At 32.3% G+C, this 25,410-nt stretch overlaps 5 protein-coding genes across 7 annotated transcripts; all 5 read right to left on the reverse strand.

Annotated features, from left to right (window-relative positions):
- Window positions 1-1,061: 1,061 nt before the first annotated feature.
- Window positions 1,062-3,555, reverse strand: LOC111686977. Its single transcript, XM_023449383.2, has 2 exons — window positions 1,818-3,555; window positions 1,062-1,728 (listed from the first exon to the last, which is right to left on the reverse strand). Exons 1-2 carry the CDS (start codon window positions 3,390-3,392, stop codon window positions 1,387-1,389), a joined length of 1,917 nt encoding a protein of 638 aa, XP_023305151.2. The 5' UTR covers window positions 3,393-3,555; the 3' UTR covers window positions 1,062-1,386.
- Window positions 3,556-5,956: 2,401 nt separating this feature from the next.
- LOC111686976 (ATP-dependent RNA helicase WM6) lies at window positions 5,957-9,558 on the reverse strand. Its single transcript, XM_023449382.2, has 8 exons — window positions 9,399-9,558; window positions 8,937-9,202; window positions 8,655-8,875; window positions 8,392-8,575; window positions 8,037-8,155; window positions 6,924-7,055; window positions 6,461-6,863; window positions 5,957-6,386 (listed from the first exon to the last, which is right to left on the reverse strand). Exons 2-8 carry the CDS (start codon window positions 9,133-9,135, stop codon window positions 6,373-6,375), a joined length of 1,272 nt encoding a protein of 423 aa, XP_023305150.1. The 5' UTR covers window positions 9,136-9,202; window positions 9,399-9,558; the 3' UTR covers window positions 5,957-6,372.
- Window positions 9,559-11,648: 2,090 nt separating this feature from the next.
- LOC111686974 (ovarian-specific serine/threonine-protein kinase Lok) lies at window positions 11,649-15,666 on the reverse strand. Of its 2 annotated transcripts, none has more exons than XM_023449378.2 (7): window positions 15,192-15,666; window positions 14,875-15,032; window positions 13,693-13,801; window positions 13,369-13,625; window positions 13,007-13,187; window positions 12,711-12,945; window positions 11,649-12,641 (listed from the first exon to the last, which is right to left on the reverse strand). In XM_023449378.2, the coding sequence occupies exons 1-7, from the start codon at window positions 15,400-15,402 to the stop codon at window positions 12,335-12,337; spliced, it is 1,458 nt and encodes a 485-aa protein (XP_023305146.1). In that variant the 5' UTR covers window positions 15,403-15,666; the 3' UTR covers window positions 11,649-12,334. The 2 variants fall into 2 exon arrangements, with proteins under 2 accessions (XP_023305146.1, XP_023305148.1); XM_023449380.2 differs by having other exon boundaries at window positions 15,246-15,663.
- Window positions 15,667-16,066: 400 nt separating this feature from the next.
- LOC111686975 (chitinase domain-containing protein 1) lies at window positions 16,067-17,713 on the reverse strand. The gene is made up of 4 exons (XM_023449381.2): window positions 17,295-17,713; window positions 17,042-17,225; window positions 16,374-16,977; window positions 16,067-16,304 (listed from the first exon to the last, which is right to left on the reverse strand). The coding sequence occupies exons 1-4, from the start codon at window positions 17,571-17,573 to the stop codon at window positions 16,163-16,165; spliced, it is 1,209 nt and encodes a 402-aa protein (XP_023305149.2). The 5' UTR covers window positions 17,574-17,713; the 3' UTR covers window positions 16,067-16,162.
- Window positions 17,714-18,321: 608 nt separating this feature from the next.
- On the reverse strand, window positions 18,322-25,130 carry LOC111678369 (serine-rich adhesin for platelets). 2 transcript variants are annotated; one of them, XM_023439666.2, is made up of 3 exons: window positions 24,964-25,130; window positions 22,530-24,157; window positions 18,322-22,081 (listed from the first exon to the last, which is right to left on the reverse strand). In XM_023439666.2, the coding sequence occupies exons 2-3, from the start codon at window positions 24,042-24,044 to the stop codon at window positions 19,304-19,306; spliced, it is 4,293 nt and encodes a 1,430-aa protein (XP_023295434.2). In that variant the 5' UTR covers window positions 24,045-24,157; window positions 24,964-25,130; the 3' UTR covers window positions 18,322-19,303. The 2 variants fall into 2 exon arrangements, with proteins under 2 accessions (XP_023295434.2, XP_046801835.1); XM_046945879.1 differs by lacking the exon at window positions 24,964-25,130 and adding an exon at window positions 24,525-24,663.
- Between the last annotated feature and the right edge of the window lie 280 nt (window positions 25,131-25,410).

Here is a 25,410-nt window from a genome sequence, read left to right on the forward strand (position 1 = left end):
CTGTAGCTACGACTTATCTTGGCCGAATCACTGATTCACTGGCCAGAATACCAATTTGAGTTTTTTTATACTCTACACCACTATAGTGGGGAGGGTATTATACGTTTGTGCTGATGTTTGTAACATACAAAATTATTGGTCCAATACCCACCTTAAAGTATACCGATCGATTCAGAATCATTTTTGAGTCGATTAAGACATGTCCATCCGTGCGTCCGTCTGTCTGGCTGGCTGTCCATGAAAACCTTGTACAAGGCAAGGTACAGGCCGCAATTTTCAAGATAATTTGGACCAAGCATGTTTTTTGGCACAGGGACGAAGCCTATTGAAAATGGTTGAAATTGGTCCATTATTTCACCTAGCCCCCATACAACCGTACCTCCCGATTTGAACTTTTTATGCCATAATAACGTCTCTCTAAAAATGTGTACAAATAAGTTTTATATAAGTATAAATAAATGGCAATGCAGGATCGGTCCTTATTTGACCCTAGCCCCCATACAAACCCCCCTTCAAAAAATGTCTTAAGCGTCTAAAATTGACTTGTAACCATTTGTATCGCAACTAACTGTTATTTAAAAATATATCCTTTTCCCAAATTTACCGAGGATCGGCCCATATTTGACCTATATAAAGCCTCATTTAGAAATTTTAGTTTTTTTATCAATAAATTGCTTAAATATTTTGGAATAATATTCAACATAAAAGTTTCTTTATAATTTTAAAAATATACTCATGGTGTAGGGTATTATATGGTCGGCCATGCCCGACTATAATTTCCTACTTGTTTTTTTTTTTGGTTCTCCACCATAATCAAAATTAAAAACTTAGGTTAAGTTAACACGATTGCATATGGTTAACATGTACCTCAAAAACCCGTAACTTGGTACAGTTATTTGACGTCACACATTGGCCAATGCTATTTGAAACGTAAAACTCTCGAAGGCAGAGCAAAAAGGACGACCTTATTACCCTTAAGCAATAATGGCAAAGACGCACAACGGTCTTCCGAATGTAAGATTTTATTTTTAAAGAAAGCAAATAAAAAATAAAAATTTTAATTTAAAATCAATTTATTAAAAAATAATAACAAAATCAAAATGTTAAAATCTATAAAGTAGAGAAAAATAATATAAAATAATTCATAAATTACTAAATTTATAGAACGTATAGTACAAACAACTAAAGTAAAAAAGATCGAAAACTCCAAACACTATAAATGCCTTTGTAAACAACTGTTTAATCGAAATATTGCGAACTTTTTCATTTATTTGTTTGTCTATAAGTCAAAAATTAATTAATAATAAAAATAGTATAAAAAGTAAAATACTTTATAATTTAAAGTATAATATAACAAGAGTTAATTTAAAAAAAATATATAACATTTTAGATTTCCTCAACAACGCCCATATCAACGAGCATCTTGGGTATATCGGCATATTGACTATCAATTAAACGCACAACCAAGTCATTGTTAATACGCTGAACAATTTCAACATTTAGAATTTGATCAAGTATCGTAACGACCATATTTGCGATTGCAGTTTTTAAACGATTTTTCATACTATACGAATTTGTTTCATTATTTTCATCTGCCATCGTTACAATAGAAAGATTAGACAAACGAAAGAGAACCGCACGCAAGGGATCTTTAAGTTGTTCTTTAGAACATTTAGCTAATTTACTTAGAGTTACCACTTCAGTATTTCCAAAATCAACATAAAAAACCTAAAATGATAATTATTAAAAGTTAAGCAAAAAGTATTTACATATTGATTTTGTACTAAAAAATATTTACAAAATTATTTAATATTTACCTCATAAAGATGCCTTTTCGTATCAATATTTATAACTCTAGCACGATACCAATAATCATCTTTAACATATTGCGATAAAACAATATCATTTAGTTGTGGTGGAGGAAACATTTCTTTCTGTAAGGGTGATATTTGTTGATCATGCCAAGAGAACGTTTTATAGTCACTGCAATAATCATTCTGTATGATTCCATAAAACGATATTGGATTGACAATGTGTGTTACAACTAGTTGAATTTTATCACCAACTTCGTTGAAAATATTTAAACTCGGCTGTTTTGTAGGCGAAGCTTGTTTTAGCAATGACCTGGGCAATTGCAATGCAGCTGAGTTTTTGCTTGAATTTTCATCATCATTTTCCAAATCTTCAAAATCTAAAAATGGATTTGATTGTTTATTTGTTGTCATTATTAAATTGTTGTCGTTTTTCGTGGGTGTTTCCAACATGACTACATGTAGCACTCGGTTGTCTTGATGTAACATACGAAATGTTACTTTTTCAAATTCATTTTTATGCAAGGCCTGCTCACATTTTTTTTTATCTTTAATAACACAATTCGAGTGGTTTTCCTGAACGCCTTCTAATATACATTTTATAGCCAGCGGAGGTATTTGTCTGTAGAGTAAAGGTGCTTCGAATGTTGTACATTGATCGGTTATTGGTATAACTTCACCAAAATCGATTAAATAAGCATACTTTTGAGATTCAGAGGTTGTACTTTCGTCTGGTACAATCACTGCTCTCCATACACATTTTCTCAGGGTCGTATCTTTTATCTCTAATACACAAAACAAATCGTCAGTGGGTAGATCCTCCCTCGGAATGGGTTTGAAATTTGTATTGCTGCTTATATCATATAGAGTCTTGTAGTCATCCATTTGGCAAATAAAAAATTCACGTTTTTTATAGTCTCCCACATAAACTATATAAGCATGAAAAGTGTAATCTTTTTGGAAGATATCAAGACTTCTTGAAGGCAATATAATATCTAATAAATCATTGATTGTATTCTTTTTGGAATTGTTAGTAAAGCATTCGCTCTGTGGCTGCTTATGATGATTAAGCAAACTTTTATTCTCATGCCTCAGTAAAGATTCTAACATTCGGGCTTTATCATTACTAGGTAAAGTATCTTCATTTGTTTCGAATAAATGTTCAGTCATTTTGATTCTACCAGTTTTAATGCTATCATGAATCGCACCATCTTGCACAATAGAATTTCTCCATTCGATAAAATCTTTCAGTAAACGTGTTTGGGTAAAATTCGTATCGTCTAAACAACCATTGGATGCAGCATTTATCACGGTCTGATCCAAATTATTAATTTCCAGCTGTATGTTAAATTTGCGAGCCATATTCAAGACAGTGACCAACTGTGTCATGTAACGATCAAAAACAATCAGGCCAAAAATGTTATTAAATCCTCCTCCTCCGCCGATGGCATTAAAATCATTTAGAAGCTTTTGACAGCGTTCGCTTTCTTCAATGAATTTTTCCAGATTTATTTTTAACAAACTTAATTCATTTCGACACATGGTGTGCATCATAAGCATTTGTTCTTTATTCGATTCCATTATTTTATCTTATTACTTTGCTATATTTTCGTTGCTTTATTTTGCTTTCATATGAGAAGCAGAGAGGGAATAATTAGTGTTTATTTAAAAATAAATTTAATTCACACTATTTTAAACAAATTTTATTTATCTGCAAAAGTTCCGTTATATTTTATCTTTACTTTTCATTTTTTATTGGCAACATTGTTTTTTCTTCTAATGTTACCATATTTTATTTGAAAAGAAAAAAATCGCTTAATTATTTAAACAGTTTTTAACCCATTCGCTTCTTTTGAAATTATATGTTCCGGCTAGGGTTCTATAAAACGACTTTCGAATAATCGAACAATCGACTTTTTGTTGAAAAAAGTCGAAGTCGACTATTTTGTTCCAAAAAAGTCGATAACTCGACTATCGTCTATGAAAAAAGTCGAAAAGTCGACTTTGTAAATAAAAGTCGAAAAAAGTCGAAAAGACGGAAAAAGTCGAAATGCAACAAATAGAGAAAAGTTTTTTTATTAATAATAAATAATAATAATTTATAAATTTTTAACTCTGGTCGGAAAGAGTCGAAAATAGTCGAAAATAGTCGGAAAAAGTCAAAAAAAGTCGGAAAAAGTCGAAAAAGTCGAAAAGTCGACTATTTATAAAATATTAAAAGTCGAAAAGTCGAAAAATCGACTTTTAATTAAATGAAAAAAGTCGAAAAATTGACTTTTAACTAAATGCAAAAAGTCGGATGTCGAAAAGTCGACTTTTCATAATATGCAAAAAGTCGACTTTTCATAAAATGCAAAAAGTCGACTTTTCGTTTCAACTATAGATTCTATAGTATAGAACCCTAGTGTCGGCATTAATAGTAGGGCGGTGCGTAAAAAGAAAAATTACTTTTTGAAATTGAAAGCATCTTCAAAAATACAATTCAGTCGTAATTCAGGTCTGAGTTGGGGAACAACTCTCGCGTCATCGCGATTATTTCTTAAACGCGTTCAGGCTTGTGTTTGTTGCCTGGCTTTCGACAGTTTTGCGTCTCGCTCGCACTGGTGTAATGTATTACTTCATATAACTGTTCAAAGTTATATGTTGTCTACATTAACCTCGTGCTTTCGTATTACCTCAAGTGAGGTTATGTTTTATTGGTGGAGACCATAGAATACTCAAACGTTTTTAACTGGTGGAGACCATAAAATACTCACGATATAACCTGGTGGAGACCATAAAATACTCACGATATAACCTGGTGGAGACCATTTAAACTCAAATATATACTGGTGGAGACCATTAATACTTTTGATGAAATCAAGTCCGGATGCTCCAACTTCCTATATGAAGATATAGGTCGGTTGGTGGGGTTTTCTCTGGACAAACGTGTGATAACCTGGCAATATGAGTGCTTGATGCACCGCCATCCTAATCAAAACCCAAAAAAAAAAAAAAAAAAAATACAATTTTAAAGATTTTTTTTTTATGGATATACATATATGTTGCCTCCGATAGGTTAGTGTTCTAGTTTGGTAGAACATACACGCCTAATTGTATTTCATCGGATTTGATGAAAATTTAAATGACACCGCATAAAACAAGCATAATGCCAGGGTAACAATCCAATACAGCCTTGTCCGAGAAATACCGAAACGACCTATACGTTTGTATAGGAAGCCAGATCGCTTAGACTTAGCTAATAAGTTTTATGGTCTCCATCAAAATCCAATGATTTTTTTATGGGTCTTTACAAAGTTTCAAAGTAAAAAAACCGGAAGTTTTTCCCCAGGAAAGAACATCTAGTTACAGCCAACCTGTTAGGTTAGAAAACGACGTATGTATGTCCACTCGGAGACCATAAGGTTTCATTGTGATTCCCTTCAATAACGTGGAGATTCAGAAAACAGAGAATCCAAAACTACCACAACACAAGAATGAAAACAACAGATAATTCCTTTATATATATAATAAAGGAAATCCCTATTCCCCCTACAAAACCCAGTCAAAGAAGCTACTAATTCCCTTGATAAAACCTAGTAGAATGCAAGGGTTAAGTGCCGCAATTTACCCCAGTTCGCCATGGAACCTATAGCTTAGCCATTTCATCCTGAGGTTTTGTACCCTAGGACATTGGCAAATGATATGATCGATCGTCTCTACTTCATCTTCGCATAACCTGCAATAGTCCGGTACACTACTGTTCCACTTACTGACAAAGGTTCTAACTGAGCAGTGTCCAGATATAATCCCTATCAGAGCCCTTAGACTGCGTCTGTCCAGTTCTACAAATATTTTGGTAGCATCCATATCAATTTTTACCACAGGGCCTTTGATATTTTGCCATCCAATCCAGGACAGGTTAATGAAGTCGCGGATTCTTTCGATTATTAACCTATTATAGTGACAAATGGGTGGTTTTTACCATCCTTTCCCTGTCATCTATATCAAGGTTCGAACCTACAGCCAACCTGTTACAACAAATCACCCATATCGCCATACAACCACGATTAATATACCCTTGCTAGGTATTGTAGATTTTACTACAGTCCTATTGCAGCAACATTTAGAACTTTCACGACTCGACAAAAAGAAACTCCATTTACTATATTTACTTTTCTACCACAATCACCATGAAAATATGACGACAGAGTAGTAATTTATTGTTTTATTTATATCCTACAATAAAAAAATCAGTAATTTTTTTCTAATGACCAATTGCTTTGATATTAAGCAATTTAAAATTAGTGTAAATCATTCATATAAAATAAGTAAAATAAATAAGAAAAAAAACTCTTCTTGTTGGGTGAGTATGGTATTATTGTTGCTATTCTTGGAGTTGAATAATTTTTTATTGAAAATTTCTTCAGGGTGTTGTAAATCATATTAGTTTTAATAATTGTTTACATTCATAAACTGCCATAGTTATATCCACCAGTTCATTTCTGGAAAATTTGTTTTTTTTCTATTAATAGTTATTAGAATAAGTAAGATTGGCAGCTGTCACTTAATTGCTAAAAATTTATCGGCCCTCAACTGTAAAAAAGTAAGAAAGTGATGAGTTAAGATATGAATTAGTTTGATTTGTAGGAAATAAATGCTGAACATACTGTAAGATGACAGATCGATTTCATCGGGCAATTCGGTAATATTAACGTCAAATCTGTCTTGGACTTCATTTAAAATCTTGGCATCAGCTTCATCCGAAACAAAGGTAATGGCCAAACCTTTAGTACCAAAACGACCAGCACGGGCCACACGATGCAAATAGGTATCGGAATCCTCGGGCATGTCATAGTTGAAGACAATATTGACACGTTCAATATCCATACCACGACCAAACAAATTGGTGGCCACCAATATACGCTTTTGGAAATCCTTAAATTGTTGGTAACGATTTAAACGCTCCTCCTGTGTCATGCCACGATGAATACCAATGGCAGGGAAATTTTGTTCAGTTAGCAATTGTGCCAAAGCCATACAACGTTGTACAGATTTAACGAAAATAACGACCTTAAAAAATGGAAATTAAAAGTTTAAACTATAGACTTCTTTTTTTGTTATTTAACTCACTTGATTAAACTCTAGTACATCCAAAAGTTCAAATAGTTTTTTGTTCTTTTCATTCTCCTTCAACTTAACATAATGCTGTTGCAAACCATGCAATGTCAACTTGGCTTCGTCATCGACATACACTTCCATGGGCTAAAAATTAAGGTTACAGAAATCAAAAGAATTAAAATTAATTAAACTTTTCATTTATTTAACAATATTCGCTCTACTCAAGTTAACTATTATTGTCATTTTAATTTAATTTTACTCTACATACGGCCACACTACCACCAAAACGTTCTCAAAACAAGTCTTTCACATTCGAAAGGGGGCTTCGATTCGATCGTTAAGCACTTCGTTAGCAAATGCCGCCCACAGACACAAAAGCCTAGGGTAACAGACTTTATGTAGTAATGCCTGAGCAAAAGATGTTAATATATTTGTCTGTGTGAGATTGTCATTGCATGAGACTTCACATCATTGGATGGACTCCAACATAGAATTTGAAAACTTTTTTTTTGGCTGAACTTAATCTTCATTCACCAAGCCGAAGTTTAACTATCGTTTAAGAAAGCGAAGTTAAATATGTAATTAAATTCGATGAAATTCTTTTAGTTATGTTGAAAAATTAACTAGTATTTAATTTTTTTCTCTCAGGATCATTAAGAATTGTTGTATCAATTATCATTTAATGTGTTATAAACCGCAGTTATTTTAATTGTTTATAGGTAATAATTTATTATTATTATTGTTCTTCGTTTTAGTTACCACGTTTAGTTTTTATAATAGTTTATAACTTTGTCATATCACAAAGTTTAACCCGAACATTAATGCACGATATATTATAAGCATTTGAATGCTCTTAAACGATTGTTGAAATAGTATCCGTTTAGAAATATTTTTCAATTTCATTAATTATATGTTTACCCGGCTTTATATTTCATGTTATGTGAAAAGTACAAAATTTATTGAAACCGTAAATCGTCGCTCGAATTTTTTTTACTTTGCAAGTCAGGAGATAAAATTTGAGATTTTGCTTAGTGGTGGCGCATAACGATTAGTATTTTGTAGAACAACTAATTGGAGTAGTAGTGGTAGAAGTATTGATAGAACTATAAACTCGTTGATATTTACATCTTGCATGAATTTTTTGCAAACCGGTCGAATTTCTTTGCTTAGAGTAGCGGAAAACATCATAACTTGTTTTCCATGTGGTGTACTGCGGAATATCTCCTGAACATCGCGACGCATATCTGCAATGAATAAAGAAAAACAGAAACAAATTGTTATCTATCTGTGGAAAATAATATACATATGAAATTAGAAAATTAAAAAAAATGTAATTTTTGAATAGGGAGTAAGTTTTCAGGTCCAAATTCATTTTTATACTAAATTTATATGTATAAAAATATACTTCAAACTTTGTTTATTTTCGTGGGTATATGATAGTTTTAATTTGTTAATTTATAGTTAGACGTTCTGTACTTACCAAGTTGTTCCAACATTTTATCACATTCATCCAGAATAAAATGTTTCAAATGCTTCAAGTTCAACTTCTTATTGCGAATCAAAGCCAAAATACGACCAGGGGTACCGACAACAATATGAGGTGTAACATTTTTCAAAGATTCTTCATCCTTTTGTATGGATAAGCCACCAAAGAAAACTCCAACCTAGAGCAAAAAAAAAAAAAACAATTTTTTTATTATTTTAATTATTGATTCACTTTGTTTGTTTAATGATGAAATTTACCTTAACTGTTGGCATATATTTGGAAAAACGTTCGTATTCCTTACTAATTTGGAATGCAAGTTCACGAGTGTGACACATGACTAGAACATAAACAACATTCTCAGTGGGTTCCAGCTGTTGCAATGTGGCAAGCACAAATACTGCTGTTTTACCCATACCAGACTTAGCCTGGCAGAGAATATCCATGCCTAGAACAGCCTGGGGAATACATTCATGTTGTACTAAACGAAAAAAAATATTATTAGCATTTTTTTTCTAAATTTTAAGGATATTTTTGTTTACCTTCCGAAGGATGCTCAAAACCACAATCAACAATAGCTCTTAGAATTTCAGGTTTTAAAAGAAAATCACGGAAACCAGAACTGTGTATAGATACGTAGGTACCTTTAACATCTTTTTTAGGTGCCTCTTGTGTTTCGGCAACGGTGGTCTCGGTTTGTTCCTCATCCTCGTAATCTAAAAGATCATCATTATCGGCCATTTTTGTTTGTTTATTTTAGTTTGCGTCAACTGTATTGAAATATTTAATAATAAAGCCGCTATTTGTGCTAGAAAAGACAAACAAATTTCGTTTACCAAAATTATGTGTTTTTTTTTAATATTAGCACCGGCAGACGCCATTTTTAAAATACATGAGGTTAGGAAAAAAATGTCTGCTGCAGTGAAACTGTTTTATTTTCATGTTATATTATTCTGAATTTGTTTTCGCGATTTTAGCATTCGTTTATTATTAATAATATTTACCTTGAAATAAATGCTTTGTCAATAATTTCTTTAATTATTTAAGATTAATTTCGCAATTTTTTTTAATAACTACGCAAGCACAATAATTTTAGCGTGTTGTATACGGCTTGGTATTTTTTACTTTTCAAAATGAACTCTTTACAGAGCCCTGCGTCGATAAATATTAACGGCGGCGGTGACTGACACTAAATATGTCGGCGTCGGCTTAGAATTGACTGTAAGTCGGCTATGTATTCAACTACGTTTAGTTTTTAAATTTTCAACGATTTTAAATAAACACGAAATTCGTGACATCAGAAAATGGGATTTTGGAAGCAAATATATTTGGGTTCGCGTACTTTCCAGAAAAACATATCCAGTAACTTTATGATAGAGTAATTTACTTTCAATCAAAAATTATTATCTAAAAAGTACTCGAACGCCAATTTAAAAATATTATTATTTAATAAAAATCGCAGAAAATTTATTTAAAAAAATATTGTCAAAATTAAAAAATTAAAAATTAAAAAAAAAAACGTTTACTATGTAAAATACATTTAAAACGAAAATTTCTAATATTAATTAATGTTTTATTACTGTAAAATTTTATGTTAAGGTTTTTAATATTTTAAAACTTAAAACGCTACAAACGTGAATGGAAATCGATAGTTGAATATAGGGTTCTATAAATCGACTTTCGAATAATCGAACAATTGACTTTTTCTTCGAAAAAAGTCGAAAAGTCTAAGTCGACTATTTTGTTCCAAAAAAGTCGATAACTCGACTATAGTCTATGAAAAAGTCGAAAAGTCGACTTTGTAAATAAAAGTCGAAAAGTCGGAAAGAGTAGAAAAAAGTCGAAAAGTCGGAAAGAGTAGAAAAAAGTCGAAAAGTAGGAAAAAGTCGGATAGACGGAAAAAGTCGAAAATAGTCGAAAAAAGTCAAAAATAGAAAGAAGTCGAAAAAACTCAAAAAATAGAAAAAATATAAATAAATTTTTTTTATTAATAATAAATAATAATAATTATAATTAAAATTATAATAATAATATAATGTTAAATGGCAACATTACAAATTTTCGCTTCTGGCAACTTTATAAATTTTTAACTCTGGTCGGAAAAAGTCGAAAATAGTCGAAAAAAGTCGGAAAGTCGAAAATAGTCGAAAAGTCGGAAAAAGTCGAATAAAGTCGGAAAAAGTCGAAAAGTCGACTATTTATAAAATATTAAAAGTCGAAAAGTTGAAAAATCGACTTTTAATTAAATGAAAAAAGTCGAAAAATCGACTTTTAACTAAATGCAAAAAGTCGAAATGTCGACTTTTCATAAAATGCAAAAAGTCGAAAAGTCGACTTTTCGTTTCAACTATAAAACTCTAGATGTATATTAATCTCTCTTATCCTTTCACTACACGATTTCACAAGTACGCGAACGGAATCCAGTAACAATTGTTAGTACGCGAACAGACCTATTGTTTATAACAACAATACTAGGGTTAATAAATCGACTTTCGAATAATCGAACAATCGACTTTTTGTCGAAAAAAAAGTCGATAACTCGACTATAGTCTAACAGCCGAATAGTCGACTTTGTAAATTAATGTCAAAAAATCGGAAAAAGTCGAAAACTCGAAAATAGTAGAAAAAATTCAAAAATAGTCGAAAATTTAAAAATAGTAGAAAAAAGTCAAAAATAGTCAAACATTTTAAAAAAGTGGAAAAAATGTCAAAAACTCTAAAATAGTCGGAAAACCTCGACAAAGTAAAAAATTAGTCGAAAAAAGTCAAAAGTAGTCGAAAATTTTAAAAAAGTGAAAAAAAAGTAAAAAAAACTCTAAAACAGTCGGAAAAACTTAAAAAAAGTAAAAAAAAAATAGTCGAAAATAGTCAAAAAGTCGGAAATAGTGGACTATTTATAAAATACTAAAAGTCGAACAAATTTATCGTTTAAAAACGAATTCGCATAAATTTTCCCTTATTAAAACCGAGTACACAATTATAGTGGAAAGTAAATCGAATGTAATTTTATTCTAATAAATATTTTTCTGCGTTTTTTAATACAATTGTAACTAAATATAAATGCTATGGGCATTTTAAATTCCTTTTCATATAAAAGCTGTGTTCCTTTACTTGTCATGTTTGCAGTTTTCTATTGCCTATTACATCTGGCGTCAGTGATGATTCCTGACTAATTTAATGCTTTTTAATCCATGAAAAATTAAATTACTAGCCATTCCTAATCGAATGGCTAGTAATTTAATAAAAAAATATAATTAATATTGTAAAATTTAAAAATTATGTCGATTTATTAATCAAATCAAGGCAAATCACAGCCTCTTATCCAGATTTGTATATATAAAAAAGGAAAGCTATATAAGCACAGCTTATTGTAAACTAAAAGTTGTAAATTAATACTAATGACAATTACAAAAAATAATACAAGTTTATAATAATTGTGGCATAAAACCAAAAACTATTACATTTTTTAAAATAAGTTTAAAGAAATTTGTAAATTTTCAATAATACGTAATAGTTCTTAGTTTTTGATGTAAATGTATAATAAAATTTCTTAGTTTTAACTTCTTTAAATAGACATAAACATTTCGAACAACACAAAATATAGTTTGAGTACAACTCATTTTTTTTAAGAACAAAGAAAAGTGTTTATGTTGCTGGAAATGTAATATAAATACAAAGGAAACAAGGAAATAAAATATAATCACAAAAGTGATTGTTCTGGTATATAAATTTCATGGCAACTTCATATCAAATGAATTATGATTATATGTAATAATAAAAACAAAACAAAAAAACATAAATGCAGATGTATAACTAATCTAAAACTACAACTAATAAATAATAAATTTGGCCACATGAGATAGACATAAACAACACAACATTAATACATTTGTTTAAAACTATAACAAAGTATAAAAAAAATAACATAAACGTAAAGTGTTTATCGTCTTGATCGTTTAGTGGGTGGCTCTATGAAATTTTCTTGGTCTTCTGTCTCCATTGGTTCGATATTCATAAGTTTGTTAGCAGTGCGTAACATGACTGGATCTTTTAGCCACATACTTTGCAGAACATCATCAATAGTAGGCCTACGCTGAGGGTCTACGTTGAGCATGTTTTTAATAAGAGAAGTTGCGCGCTGAGAAACCTGTTTCCAGGAGGGATGATTAAAGCGAAATTGTCCTTTTTTAATTTGATCACAGGCTGGCGAACCATAATCATCAGAAAATGGTAAAGTGCCACTCAAACTATACAATAAATAAAAAAATTAGATAGAATTAAGTGCGTAAAATAATTTGTCACATATTATTACAAACCAAGTAAATAGAACAACGCCCAAACTCCAAATGTCAACTTTTTTGGTATAGGCTCCTCGACCACCAGTTAACAACACTTCTGGTGCAACATACAGAGGTGTGCCACATAGCGTACGCATTACAGAATCTTTCTGTACAAACTTACTCAAACCAAAATCAGAAACCTTTAATAATGTTTCTTCATCGGAAGTTTCAAGTAATACATTATCAGGCTTCAAGTCTCGATGAGTTATGCCTGTTTTTTTTTATAGGAAGAAATTTAGCATATAATCTAGATATTGAAAATATAAACAAACCTTTATCATGTAAATATTTAACAGCATGGCACATTTGATAGAAATATAATTTTGATACTTTCTCCGATAAACGTTTATTGCTTACAATGCGATTGAGTAAATCTCCGCCTTTCATAAATTCCAAAACCATATACACAGAATCGGGCTTGTCAACTATATCATGCATTTTAATAACACAAGGCTATTTATTAAAAACATAAAAAAAACATTATTTTAATAATTTTATATAATAGATTAGTGATTGTGTCCCCTTCTAATTTCCGATTACACAAATGAATTACAAATTCATTTTTTCATATGAAACTTTTTCGGAATTTAGAACAGCAACTACAAATATTAACGTATGTATGTCTGTTTCTTACATGTTCCAAGCTTTTCATAATTTTAGCCTCATTCATTACCCGATTTGGATCATTTAAATGATTTGGATTTGTACTAGTTGCCAGCATATTTTTCTTAACAATTTTCATTGCATACTGTTGACATGTTCGTCGATCGTAGACTAGACGAACTAAACCACAGGCACCGGAACCTAATTTTCGACTTACATAATAATTGGAAGTGATATCTGTGGGTAGGCCCATGGCCTCATTTGGACTGAGGTCTTTGAAAACAAAAGCTAAAATGTATTCTTTTTTTGTAATAAAGGAATATTTGCATTATAATTATATAAAAACATTTACAACCTTTATAAGTGGGATGTGACAGTGAGATTATATCATCATTTTGTAGTATGCGTCGTCGGTTGGTTCCAATTCTTTCACTATTCACAAAGGTACCGTTTCGAGATAAGTCCTAAAATGTTTTAATTATACAAAATTTTTCGTAAATAAACATAATACATTAAGTTTGTTGGACATATCTTTGTGCTCAAGATTTTCTCAAGAACCAAAAATATATAAAAACTATTTAACAAAAACAAGAATGAAAAGAATTGATATGAAAGTTTAATATAAAGTTACATATAAAGCATCTATAACCAATTAGGCTTAATTTATTTGGATGAAATTTTATAATTTTAAGGTATTAAAAACATTCTACTATTGTAGTTCAAAAACATTTGGAAAATAGGTACCTCAAGATCAAAATCAAATTATCTCACTTTTAAATGGTCCTTTCAAATCCCAACAGTTCGACGGAACAGTCCCGAACTGACCACTTAACCTAACACTTGTGGTGGCCCCTAGCCACCTGACTACCTAGGTGACCAACCATTTTAACATGGGCTTGTCCTACGAGGAAGTCAATCGTCACTCTACACCCTACAAAAAGACAGTAAAGAGATTGCCTCCGCTCTCGCTTACAAAGGGGACAGTAAAGTGACGACTCTCTTCATTCTCGTTTACAAAGAGTTTATTTGTGACGAAAGACCAAAAACATACGAATTGGAGTCAGCCAGGTGGTAAGATATTAATGGAACTAAAATTTAAAAATTTCAAGTGTCTACTATGGGACAATAATGTGACTATTGACCCGAAAGATATAAATTTGAGTCAACCAGATGGTGGCATATAAGTAGAAACTAATAATCATTTCACCAAAAGATGGGTAAAATAACCACTTTCGGAAATACAAAAAAAAACTACTTTTAAGAGTATAATCTCTAGGTTACTTCAGGACAGTAAAGAGACGACTGTCTTCGCTCCCGCTTACAAAGAGGACACTAAAGTGACGACTGTCTTCATTCTCGATTACAAAGGGCACATTCGTAATGAATGATCCAAAACATACGAATTACGATAATCCAGGTGGTTAACTATTAGTGGAAATTACTGCCTTTTTCGTATGCATTGACTCTTTGTCGAACTGCTGGGATATGTATCTACTACTAATACATATGTATGTAAAGGTATATATTTAATGCTTACCTCAATATAAACTGGATTTGAAAGATCACAATCTGCGCGTTTAATGGTAAAGTGAACTTTGGAGATGCGACATAAAATCTTTTCCGGCAAATCGTTGAGTGTCAATATTAGATCATTGTTTTCTCCTCGTCCGGCCGTAAAAGTTTCAACATTCAAATCTATACAATAGGAAGTGACAAAAAAGTTATATATTAATATTTTTGTCAAGGACAAAATCATCACATGGATCAGTTTAATATATACAAATGAATATTTTTAAGAAAATAACACTACACTTAAAACCAAAGAAAAAAACACAAACACAACATAAATGTTACCAACAGAAAAAGACGTATTCAGATAGAGTATTTTATAGGGTCTGTTGCTCGTACCCAATGATTTAACTTTAATATTTTTGCCATATAAACGGCCCCAAACTATATTGTCCATGGGCTGGCTCTCCACTTGACTCCACAGATTAGAAGCCTGGCTCTGTGTAGCACCTTGAGTTTGTGGCTGTTCTACAGGCTCCCGTTCGCGTACCATCATTTGGCTTACTCGTTTTTTTGTTGAACTACAACTTGAAGTTTCAAAATTTTAATAATTTTTTGGAAATTTATATGAAGTTCTTTAATTTTTTTTAAGTTAAGGCATAAATTCGCGACTTTTAAACAATATTTGCAACATAGAAGATCGACACAAAATAACTGTTTACAATTTCGCAGTTATGCTGCTATGTATTTTTTCTTTATTTCGATGTTTTTCTTCTTTCTTGGCAATCGCTTTTTTTTAAGTACAACAAAATAGAAGCAGCAAACAAAAGTAGAGTTGAAGATGAAAATAAAAAATGCCGCCAAATTTGATTGTATTGATTAGATTTGTAGAGTTGCTTTTTTTGTCAAGGCGAATTCAGATAAGGTAGTGTTATTTAATCAGGTGATTATAGTTTCTTCTCATGAGTGGTACATACTGATGTCAGAGTTTGTTGTTTACATTTTAATATTTATTAAAAAAAAAACTTCCATTAAAACAGAAAAACTTCGTTTTTTAAGAATTTATGTAAAAAAACTGAAAATGTTTGTATGTTTACAAAATATGAAAAAATATGCTCTAAAATACCACAGGTCTGTGTGACTGTATGTACTTATACAGTGCTTAAAAAATGAATACTATTTATATCTCATTGAAGTCGGTAAGATGTCCCACTTTATTGCCAAATAAACAATTCCCATTTTTTTAATTTTAATTGCAAAAAAGCAATTATAAGCATTTATTTTTCTTGCAATAGTTTTTTTACTATGTAGACTACTTAAAATAGATCATAAAAGTAATCTAAACCCTGTCCCAATTCCCAAATAGATATACCAACACCCATTTTTTGTGCAAGTTTAATGCGCTCATTTAAGGAGTACAGTGTAGGATAAAACACATAATGACGACCAGTATTAGTTCTGCAATTAAACAAAAAAAAAACGTTATTAGATAAATCGATAAAAAACATATATTATAGTCATCTATACCTTATTTCAAAAAAGTTTTCCACATCATTCTCATCATAAGTTAAACGTTTTTTAAGGTTGCGCAATAAATCCAAATATTGACCGGCAACGATTGGACCACCACCATCTGGCGTATAATCATTACCGTACATATTCAAACCCATAAGGATCTTTTTACGTTTTACCATCACATCGTTTGTGTTGTCGGGAGCTATGTGCTCAATAGACTGTTTAATCCAATGCAGAGGAGAATTTGCTCCAGGTCGTTGCACCGTGGAATAGTCATAGGTCATTAATGAAAAGGCATAAACATGCTGGTACAATTTATCCATGTGATAATCATTAAACATATTAACCAGCTGAGGACGATAGGGGGGAATAACTAAAATAAGTTTTAAATTATCTTTAGCTAATGCCTTGCTTATCGAAATGGCAAGTTTTTGTAAGAACTTATTTGCTACACGACCACCAAGCTGCAGCCAGTATTCGAGAACAATGCCTTCAAATTTGTGCTGTACACAGGTTTTTCTTAATAGTTCGGAGACTTTGGATATCTCTTGATCGGATGAAAGTAGTTGGGTAAAGTCATTATCACTAAAATTTTCAAATAAAAAACGAGGAAAGACTATAGAGATATACAAATTATTTGTTAGTGTCTCCTCAATCGAAATATTTTAGTTTTAACCTACATTGCATAGATCTTTGTTCATTTATTCCTTTTTTTCGCACATCTTTCATCCATCTGGCATCAATGTCGTGGAGTCCATTTATTTTGTATTTACCTTCTTGTTTGACAATTTGAAACCATACCGGCGATATGACGTCAAATTTCTTTGCAAATGTTGTTGCTATTTCGTAGCCATGTGAATTCCACTGTGATTTTTTAAATGTAGAAATAATCAATAATTAAAAAGAAAATATTTTTTAATCCTAATTACATACCGGCGTCACAAAACCCAATACAGTTCCATTGAAACGTCGAGCAGTTGTATCTTTATAATATGAGCCACTATTAATAAGTATTTCTTTGGCCGAAGGTTCTATATCGATTAAGTCCAAATCAAAAACGCTTTCATCTCTTGGACCGGTTTTAACTTTCAGTGGTTTGGGTTGTTTTTGAGATTTATCTCCTGGCGATATGGTAGCGTATACTTTACCAACTAAAAGACAAGTACATATAATCAATTTTAAGCTTAATATCTTCCTTTCTTTTGTTAACATTTTTGTAATGAAACAAATAAGTTAATCAATAACTAATTGGAATTTTATGAACTTCATCAACACTTTGTTGATTTTCTTCATTAAGGCCACGTAAATAACGACCGGACAATTATTTTTGTTGTTTTGTTTTTGAAAGATTCGTAAACAACTTTATTATTTTTGTTTCTTTGATTGTTTTCTTAATATGTGTTACCCATGTAGTGATTTTGTCATACACTCTGACGTTAAATTTGTGTTTTGAAGTTTAAGGTAAATTGGAGGTTAAGTGTGAAAAAGAATTTAGTGAAACACTTTAAAATTGTAAAATTGTCTTCTATAATAAGAGTATTTTATAGAATTAAAATGAAACGTAACTCTAAAAATTTACTTTAATAGTATATATAATATAGATTCTGTGCGTTTGCTTGCGCCTAAAGTTTCCTAAACGTCTATTTGCAATTAATACGTAGTTTCTGAAACAAAAGTTTCTATGTGTGGGCATTAAGGAAACTTCAAAAGAGAATTAAGAAAAAGTTTCTCAACAAAAGGTTCCTAGTGTGGACCAGGTCTATTTGGTAAACGAAAAGAGATGAATAATATTCATTCTCTTTCTCTTTCAAGCAAAATGAAAAAAGTTTTCTAGTGTGGACCGGCAGTCCACATACTCCTTAAAAATGTATACGTTAGTAATTTAAATCTATTTACATATTTGTGAAATTAAAATACTTTCTGTCTATACGACAAAGTTTAATTAAAACAAATATTATTATTAAATAATAAAGTTGTTCGTTTTATTTTTATTATTTTTTTGTTTAAATATATATATAATATAAATTAATATAGCATATAGTAGATCTTCGATCATAAAATAATCATTGATACTCACAAAATAATAATTGTAATATTTATGTTTGTTGTTTGTATGTATGAATGACAATGATAATAATTAAAATAAAAAGATTTAAAAACTTAAAGTAAACTACACAAATATTTGATATAAAAAAAGCATATGCCATATATGTATGTATGTATGTAGTTGTATGAAAATGTAATATACTACAAATGTTATTGAATAGTGCAAATGGTTGTTTGATTGGTTATTACCAATTTGATGAAAAATGATACGAAAAGGAAAAGCGTACACAATTATATGTTTTTTTTTCTGAATAGAAATGAATTTAAATAAAAATAATCATAATATTTTAATAGTATACAATGTATTAAATAATTTAAAGAAAAAATTGAAATAAAAAATACTAAAATTATTTTTTTGTTTTGTTTTACCACTATGTGAACTATGTATTTAAATAGAGGAGAGATAAAATAAATTCTAACTTAAATAATTCAAAGTTTATTAAAATTACAATTACAAACTAAATTTGTAGAGGTTTTGGAATAAAGATTGTAAAAGCAAAATAAAAGTGTTTCTTTTCAAATTACAAATGTATTATATGCATTAAAAGTAAAGAGTTAAGGAAAAGAAAGAAGAAAAGAGCAGTACAAAAGATTGTTGTTGTGTTTAAGAGTGTAGAGAAAATTTAATAGAAATAGTATAATAAACTTGAGACAATTCACTAACGGTGAATAAGAACCTTCATTTGATGATAAATATTTATTTTTTTTTTGTTTTTGTAGTTTATATGTTGTGGTGCTATAGATTTTTAATCACAACACCTATGTTGTTATTTCATCTGTGAAAATAGTTTTAGAAAGCCAATAAGAGCTAATAATAAGAGAGAGTTTAAGAGAGCTCAGACAAAAACTCGCATTACATTTGAATCTGCTGATGCAACGTTGGTATTCGATGTTGAATTAATGCCACAGTCCGAAAAACTACGCAATAATTGTTGCTTTAATAATTTTTGCTGTTGTTGTTGAGGCTGCAATTGGTGTTCCAATTGCTGCCGTCGTAATACTTGGCTGTTTTGATACGGCGTTTGTCTGTGGTTTTGCTGCTGCTGTTGTGTAATTGTCATTAATTTGCGACGTCTTTCGTAAAAACGATTTACGCGATTTAATTTTGCTTGTTTCTCAGCAGCAGCAACAGCAGTTTCTGAACTAATCTCTTGACCCGAACTTCCCACAACATCACTGTTGTTCAGCGAGCTACATGACTTTTTGCCACTTAACATGTCACTCAACTTTTTACTTGTAAACTGTTGCGGAGACTGAGAGACTCGTGTTGGTTCATGTTGAACCTTGGCTATAAGACTACGTTTAATAAATTTATTTCGATCGGCGCTTAGAGCAGCTGAACTACTAACAAAAATAGTTTTAGCATTGTAGGGTCCTATTGTTCCCACAGTGACACGAGCAGCATTTGTCGAATTACCTAAATTGCCCAAAGATTTATGTTTTAGATTGTTGGATGATGTACTGTTATAAGATCCTGTACTATGATTTGATCCCCCCGACTTGGTGCGTCCTCTTGGTTGGGTTGACACAGGAGACGTAGCAGAGATTCCACCATTTATATTGTTTAGATTTATTTCTAGAGGATTCGATGTACTACCACCACCACTATTTTGTTTGTTTTGCTGTTGGGTACCATTATTGCATGCCTGCTGCTGTTGTATATTAGAAGGAGTGTTGGTTATGGTTATACTGCCTATGGAAAATTCATTACTCATATTAGAGTTGTTGCCACCATTATTGGCGAGATTGGTGAAATAACTGGGCAATTGTTTGGAATTACTAAAGCGACTGCTTACAGCTCCGGCTGTAGAGGCCGAGGAACTTTGTCCCACTACACCGTTTAGGGAGCCACCACCTAAAGACATCAGACTATTATTGGCTTTACGCGTGGTAAGTAAGTGCTTGCGAAAAGTGGTGGCCACCCCTTGAGGTAGTTTTATCAGACCAAAGCAATTGATGGCAAGTGGTCGGGGAATGCCCGCATAAAAGAACACATTGAAATAAAAGTCTTCGTGGTATTTAAATGATGATGATGACGAGGAGGAGGACGAAGATGAGTTAGGAGTATGATCACGTTCACTTTTAACCAGCGCATTCGAGTTGCTGCCACTATTTGAACTGCTACTGCTACTACTGCTGCTGCTACTGCCACTGCTTCCTGATGAACTAAGCGATTTTACAGTCTCAATCATGCTGTAGTCGAAATCTAATAGTTCATCATAAAAGTTATCCGTCTTATGGCTGTTATCTCCTTCAAAATGCTGATGCTGTTGCTGCTGCTGTTGATGATGATGCGACGAAACCTGTTGTAATTGTTGATGTTGCTGTTGTTCGTACGAGGAGGCTGCCTGATTAAGAAACTCTGCTAAAACTTGTTGTTGATGCTGTTGACTCATAGAGGACATCGAAGAATTATTGGTAGTTATTTCGTAAATTAATTGTTCTTCAGTTTCTTCTTGACCTGGCATTACATACTGACGCTCCACAATGTGATGTGTTACTTGTTGCTGTGGCTCGGGTTCCATGTCGTCAGTCAAAGATGGAACATTGAAAATTTGAAATTGATGAGAAACATCCTCGGGTAATGTTACGAACTCTTCAGCTTTTATCAATTCATTACTGCCGGCCGTTTGGACGCCAACAGTTCCTCCACATAATTCTAAAATCTGTTTTGTATCCACTATGGTGCCAGCATTTGGATCATAAAGTTGCTGATGCTGTTGTTGCTGTTGATGATTGCCCAGGTTTAAATTACCAGCGACATAGGCAGAAGCATCAATAGTTTGCTGTTGTTGCTGCTGTTGCTGATATAAAATTTGTTGCAATTGCATTGCATCGATAGGAGTTTGATATTGTCCATCCATGCTTAGTGTACCAGTCATTGTTGAGCCATCGTATTGGGCATACTGGGCTTGAGGTGGGTGGTTTGCCTGCTGCTGTTGAGTTTGTTGCTGTTGCGGAAATACGGCAAATTCACCAGTAATTTCATGACTTCCAGTAGCAAGTTGTTGCTGAAGGCGTCCCATGTTTGACGATTCATCGAAACGCATGCGTTTGGTAAGTGGTTGTTCCAAGTAAACAGCTTGTTGCTGATTTGTATTGTGTTGTCCCGTTGACGTGCTATCATTCAAAACATTTTCATCGAAATTTAAATCAGTTTCAGCATTTAGAATTTCATTTATCAACTTGCTATCGAGCATTACGTCCAAAACATGATTCAACATGGCACTATCATCGGATGTATTATGCACCATTTGTCCATCTTCAGTATGAAGTTGATGTTGCTGATGCTGAATGTCTTGCTGTGTGCCAGTTAGAATTGAACACTCAGTTTGTTCCATTTTAATACCCATAGATGATGATGATGATGAGTTATTGTTGTTATTTACTACTACACTGGTTGTTGATTCAATTTTGTTTTCATTGTTATTTGAAGGACCATTAGTACTACTAGTGATCGAAGAAACTGCTTGATCAAGCTCACTTATTTGGGCTTCGTATTGGTTTAGTGGTTGTTGTGCTGCCACCATTCGTAGTGGTGGCATTTCTGTTGTTTCAGTTTTTATAGCATCAACATTTTCGGGTATACAAAAGGGTGTAACAGAGCTTTTGATCTGTGAATAAAGAACAATAAATATGAATTTTGACGTTAAAAATAAATCCTAAATTATTTTAAGATACCACAAGCATCTCTGGAATTAATAAGAAATAATTAAGTATGGTCAAATTTTTCAGTCAAATCAAATCTAGTATGTAAATTGTTGTTGTTTGAATTTTTAGGAAATTATGTTATAGCTATGATAACTGGAATATCATTATACTATTAAATGGATACTCTAATAGTTGTCATTTTGAGGACGAAGAAGAACATACGAATATTAGTAATATAAGCTTGTTCTATGAAAAGTTTATTTTAATTATATATCGGACATTGTCTAATTCTACGTTGAGTTAAGATCCATTACAGATAATTAATGTAACCAGTTTTTAGAATAATTTTAAAGATTTTATAAATGAAATTTTTAAAGAAATTTTGCATTTTACTTACATATAAATTCTTACCTTTTTCTTGCTTGCTGTAGTAATACTCTCTCCACTTGCGTTTAAATTAAGCTTGTCTTTGTTATCGAGGACCCCAGGCGAGAAGGTATTTTCCGCAATTGTCGTAAGATTGGAAAGTTGCTGCGAATCCTGTGGAGTGTTGTTTACCAACATTTTAGGTGTAGGGGGCAAGGAATACGATGAGTTGGATGAAGACGAAGAAGATGATGACGATGATGACGAAGAGGAGGAAGATGATGACGATGATGAAGATGAACCGAATAAATTAGCATTGGTTGTAGTGATCGTAGTAGTGTTTTGAGGAACATCCAATGAGCTTGTGGTTGTGTTTGAAATTGTCGTTGTGGCTGTTGCCGTTGTTAATGACGACGATGTTATTGATGTTGTGGTTACAGCAGTGGATACTGTAGATGACGTTCCACTAGCTATTAATTTTACTTCTGTTGTTTCCTTAGTGTTCAATGCTGAGTTGATGTTGGTGTTATTGTTGTTGTTGTTTGTAACTCCACCACCATTTGTTGTTGTTGTTGAGGAACTGTTTGCGTTTGAAGACGATGAACTGGAAGAGCTCTTTTTTGATGAGCTCTTTTTACTGGACGTTGTTGTAGCAGCTGAGGTTGATCCTGCTGTTGCTGAAGAATGCGACACTTCCGCATTGGCATTTGACGACGCAGATGCTGTGGCATTGGAAGAGCTATGGTGTTTGCTTTTGCTGCGGGAACGGCTGCCACTGCTACTCCCCGAGCTACTCCCAGCTTTTGAGCTACTTTTCTGGCGGGAACTTGTGGTTGTCGGTAGAGGCGCAACATAGTTGGAAGCTGGCGCTGCCGATGACAATGTGGATGTTGAACAAGACGAAGCATTTGAGCACGTCGACATTGTCCCAGACAAATCCGATGGTGAACCCATTAACTCATTTTGAGCGGTGACCGCCGCCGTAGCATTAGATGCCGATTCACTCCCTTTTAAACTGTCTTGGCTGTTGTCATTTGTACCCAATGTTGTATCATTTACCGGTGGCGTAACTTTCGATGACACACTGGTCCAAACCGTGGGGTGTTGCAACATCATATGATTATTTAAACCCATCTTTGTGTATATGCCGGAACACACACTACACACAACCACATCTAATGCCGTCTGTTTCGGTACAATGCCATAGTAATGCATGTCGGTGCCATTCAGTCTTTGCACTTGTCGTATTTGATTTTTTCTTGACTTGTTGGGCGGAGAATTGTTACTGCTATTGGAACTTTTGTGTGAGTTGTCGTTTCCACTCGAGCCTTTACCTTTAATGTGAATTTTTTCCGCCATGCGGATTTGTTTGAGTACTTTTTCGACATCGAACATCTGTTGCCATTTCTGGCCCTGATATTTCGACAACGCATGACTGTGTAAAAAGCCTGAGGAATTGCCCGACGATGTAGAGTCTTGATTATCGACATTTGAATGGTTGTTGTTCTGTTTATTCGAATTAACTGAATTCGATGAAGTTACGGAACTTGATTTCGGCATATTTTTAAAATAGCCTTTCACCCCAATGATGAATGTATTAAGAGATGTTGTTTGATAAAAGTTGTAATAGCTTTTATGTTGGACCAGCAGGAAATTCAAATTTAGTTAAGCCCCTGTGAAGTTATTAATACATAAATTAAATTTAGCGTATCGTAAATAATTTATATTTTAATTTATTATTATAATTAATTTATATTTATTATTTTCGTTCCTTAAGTGACAGTCACACGGAAATAAATGAACGGTAAGGTTTTGATATGATTGGGTTTCGAAATAACGTTAATTTTGTTTTTAATTTTGAACTACATATCTATTAATTTGATAACCCACTATTCCTAACGAAAAAAGTTGAGTTACCAACTTTTACTACAAAATACGATGAATAGATGGCAACACCATTATCTACATTAAACGTAAACAAGTCAGCTGTTTAATCTCATTTGACAGCTGTTTATGCACTGGAATAATAAATATACTTACTGTTCATTTCTGACGGATAAATTTATTCGTATTCATTCGGGTGTTTTTTTGCTATTCTTTGTGTTTAAATACCAATGTTTTTCGCTGACAATGCGCAGTTGTTAATAAGTACTCACTTTTCAACGCCACGAAAGATACAAAATATTGATTGTGCCCACGTACAATAAAAAAATATTTTTTGCAATATGTGAATTTTTTCGAGTTTTCAAACAAAGTATTTTCTGTTGTTTTATTTAATGTCTATAAACCACTTTACAACACTTCTTCTACGCGTCTTCCTCTGTTTTCATATTTTTTCCTTATTGCTCAATTTTTTTTCATTCCACTCACAAACAAATTTTATCTACTCAAGAAACCCCTTGATATGCAGAAAGAAAAAACCCAGCCATGTTTTATAGCTGCAAAAATAAAACTTGTGTCACTAATTGATTTTGCTTACCGCAGCCAAAATTGTTTAAAATGGGTTGTGGTGTGGCCTTTGGATTTTATGCTCCCATTGTAGTCATCAGTTTTTATGTATAAAATTATGTATTATTAAACTCAATTGCCGTAAAACTAAAAAAATTATGCGATTTTTGTTTTCCAGCAGCCGTCGGCAGAGCCCTGCGCAGAGATACAAGCCGATATAAAATGATTGGCAGCGGCTCAATAACTTGTGGTCGGCGGCGATAGCTTGTTATAAAATATAACGGCGGGGGCTAAAATATCGGCTTAATCTAAGCTGAGAATTTGTAGAGTTTTTAGAACATTTGCTATATGTATATTTGTTTGTTTTTATAGAACAAATAAGAGTGTCATTCCGCACATGCCGAATCCTTTCGCATTTTTAACCCAGTGATGAGCGTTAAATTTATTTTCCAAATGGATCATATATGAAAGGAAGGGT

This window comes from Lucilia cuprina, chromosome 2, assembly GCF_022045245.1.
Source record: "Lucilia cuprina isolate Lc7/37 chromosome 2, ASM2204524v1, whole genome shotgun sequence".
In the NCBI taxonomy this organism is placed as follows: domain Eukaryota; kingdom Metazoa; phylum Arthropoda; class Insecta; order Diptera; family Calliphoridae; genus Lucilia; species Lucilia cuprina.

Bases quoted from the DNA above. Each gene is read 5' to 3' on its own strand.
- LOC111686977 (XM_023449383.2), bottom strand. From the start codon at position 3,392: ATGGAATCGAATAAAGAACAAATGCTTATGATGCACACCATGTGTCGA. The intron at 1,729-1,817 runs GTAAATATTAAA...TTATCATTTTAG, and splicing joins CGAAAAGGCATCTTTATGAG to GTTTTTTATGTTGATTTTGG.
- LOC111686976 (XM_023449382.2), bottom strand. From the start codon at position 9,135: ATGGCCGATAATGATGATCTTTTAGATTACGAGGATGAGGAACAAACC. The intron at 8,156-8,391 runs GTAAGTACAGAA...TATTCATTGCAG, and splicing joins TAAAATGTTGGAACAACTTG to ATATGCGTCGCGATGTTCAG. The intron at 6,864-6,923 runs GTGAGTTAAATA...CCATTTTTTAAG, and splicing joins ATGTACTAGAGTTTAATCAA to GTCGTTATTTTCGTTAAATC.
- LOC111686974 (XM_023449378.2), bottom strand. From the start codon at position 15,402: ATGATGGTACGCGAACGGGAGCCTGTAGAACAGCCACAAACTCAAGGT. The intron at 13,188-13,368 runs GTAAGAAACAGA...TTTAATAAATAG, and splicing joins TTATGAAAAGCTTGGAACAT to CCTTGTGTTATTAAAATGCA. The intron at 12,946-13,006 runs GTTTGTTTATAT...AAAAAAAAACAG, and splicing joins TAAATATTTACATGATAAAG to GCATAACTCATCGAGACTTG.
- LOC111686975 (XM_023449381.2), bottom strand. From the start codon at position 17,573: ATGTTAACAAAAGAAAGGAAGATATTAAGCTTAAAATTGATTATATGT. The intron at 17,226-17,294 runs GTATGTAATTAG...AAAAAATCACAG, and splicing joins TATTGGGTTTTGTGACGCCG to TGGAATTCACATGGCTACGA. The intron at 16,305-16,373 runs GTATAGATGACT...GTTTAATTGCAG, and splicing joins GAAAACTTTTTTGAAATAAG to AACTAATACTGGTCGTCATT.
- LOC111678369 (XM_023439666.2), bottom strand. From the start codon at position 24,044: ATGCCGAAATCAAGTTCCGTAACTTCATCGAATTCAGTTAATTCGAAT. The intron at 22,082-22,529 runs GTAAGAATTTAT...CTTTATTCACAG, and splicing joins CTACAGCAAGCAAGAAAAAG to ATCAAAAGCTCTGTTACACC.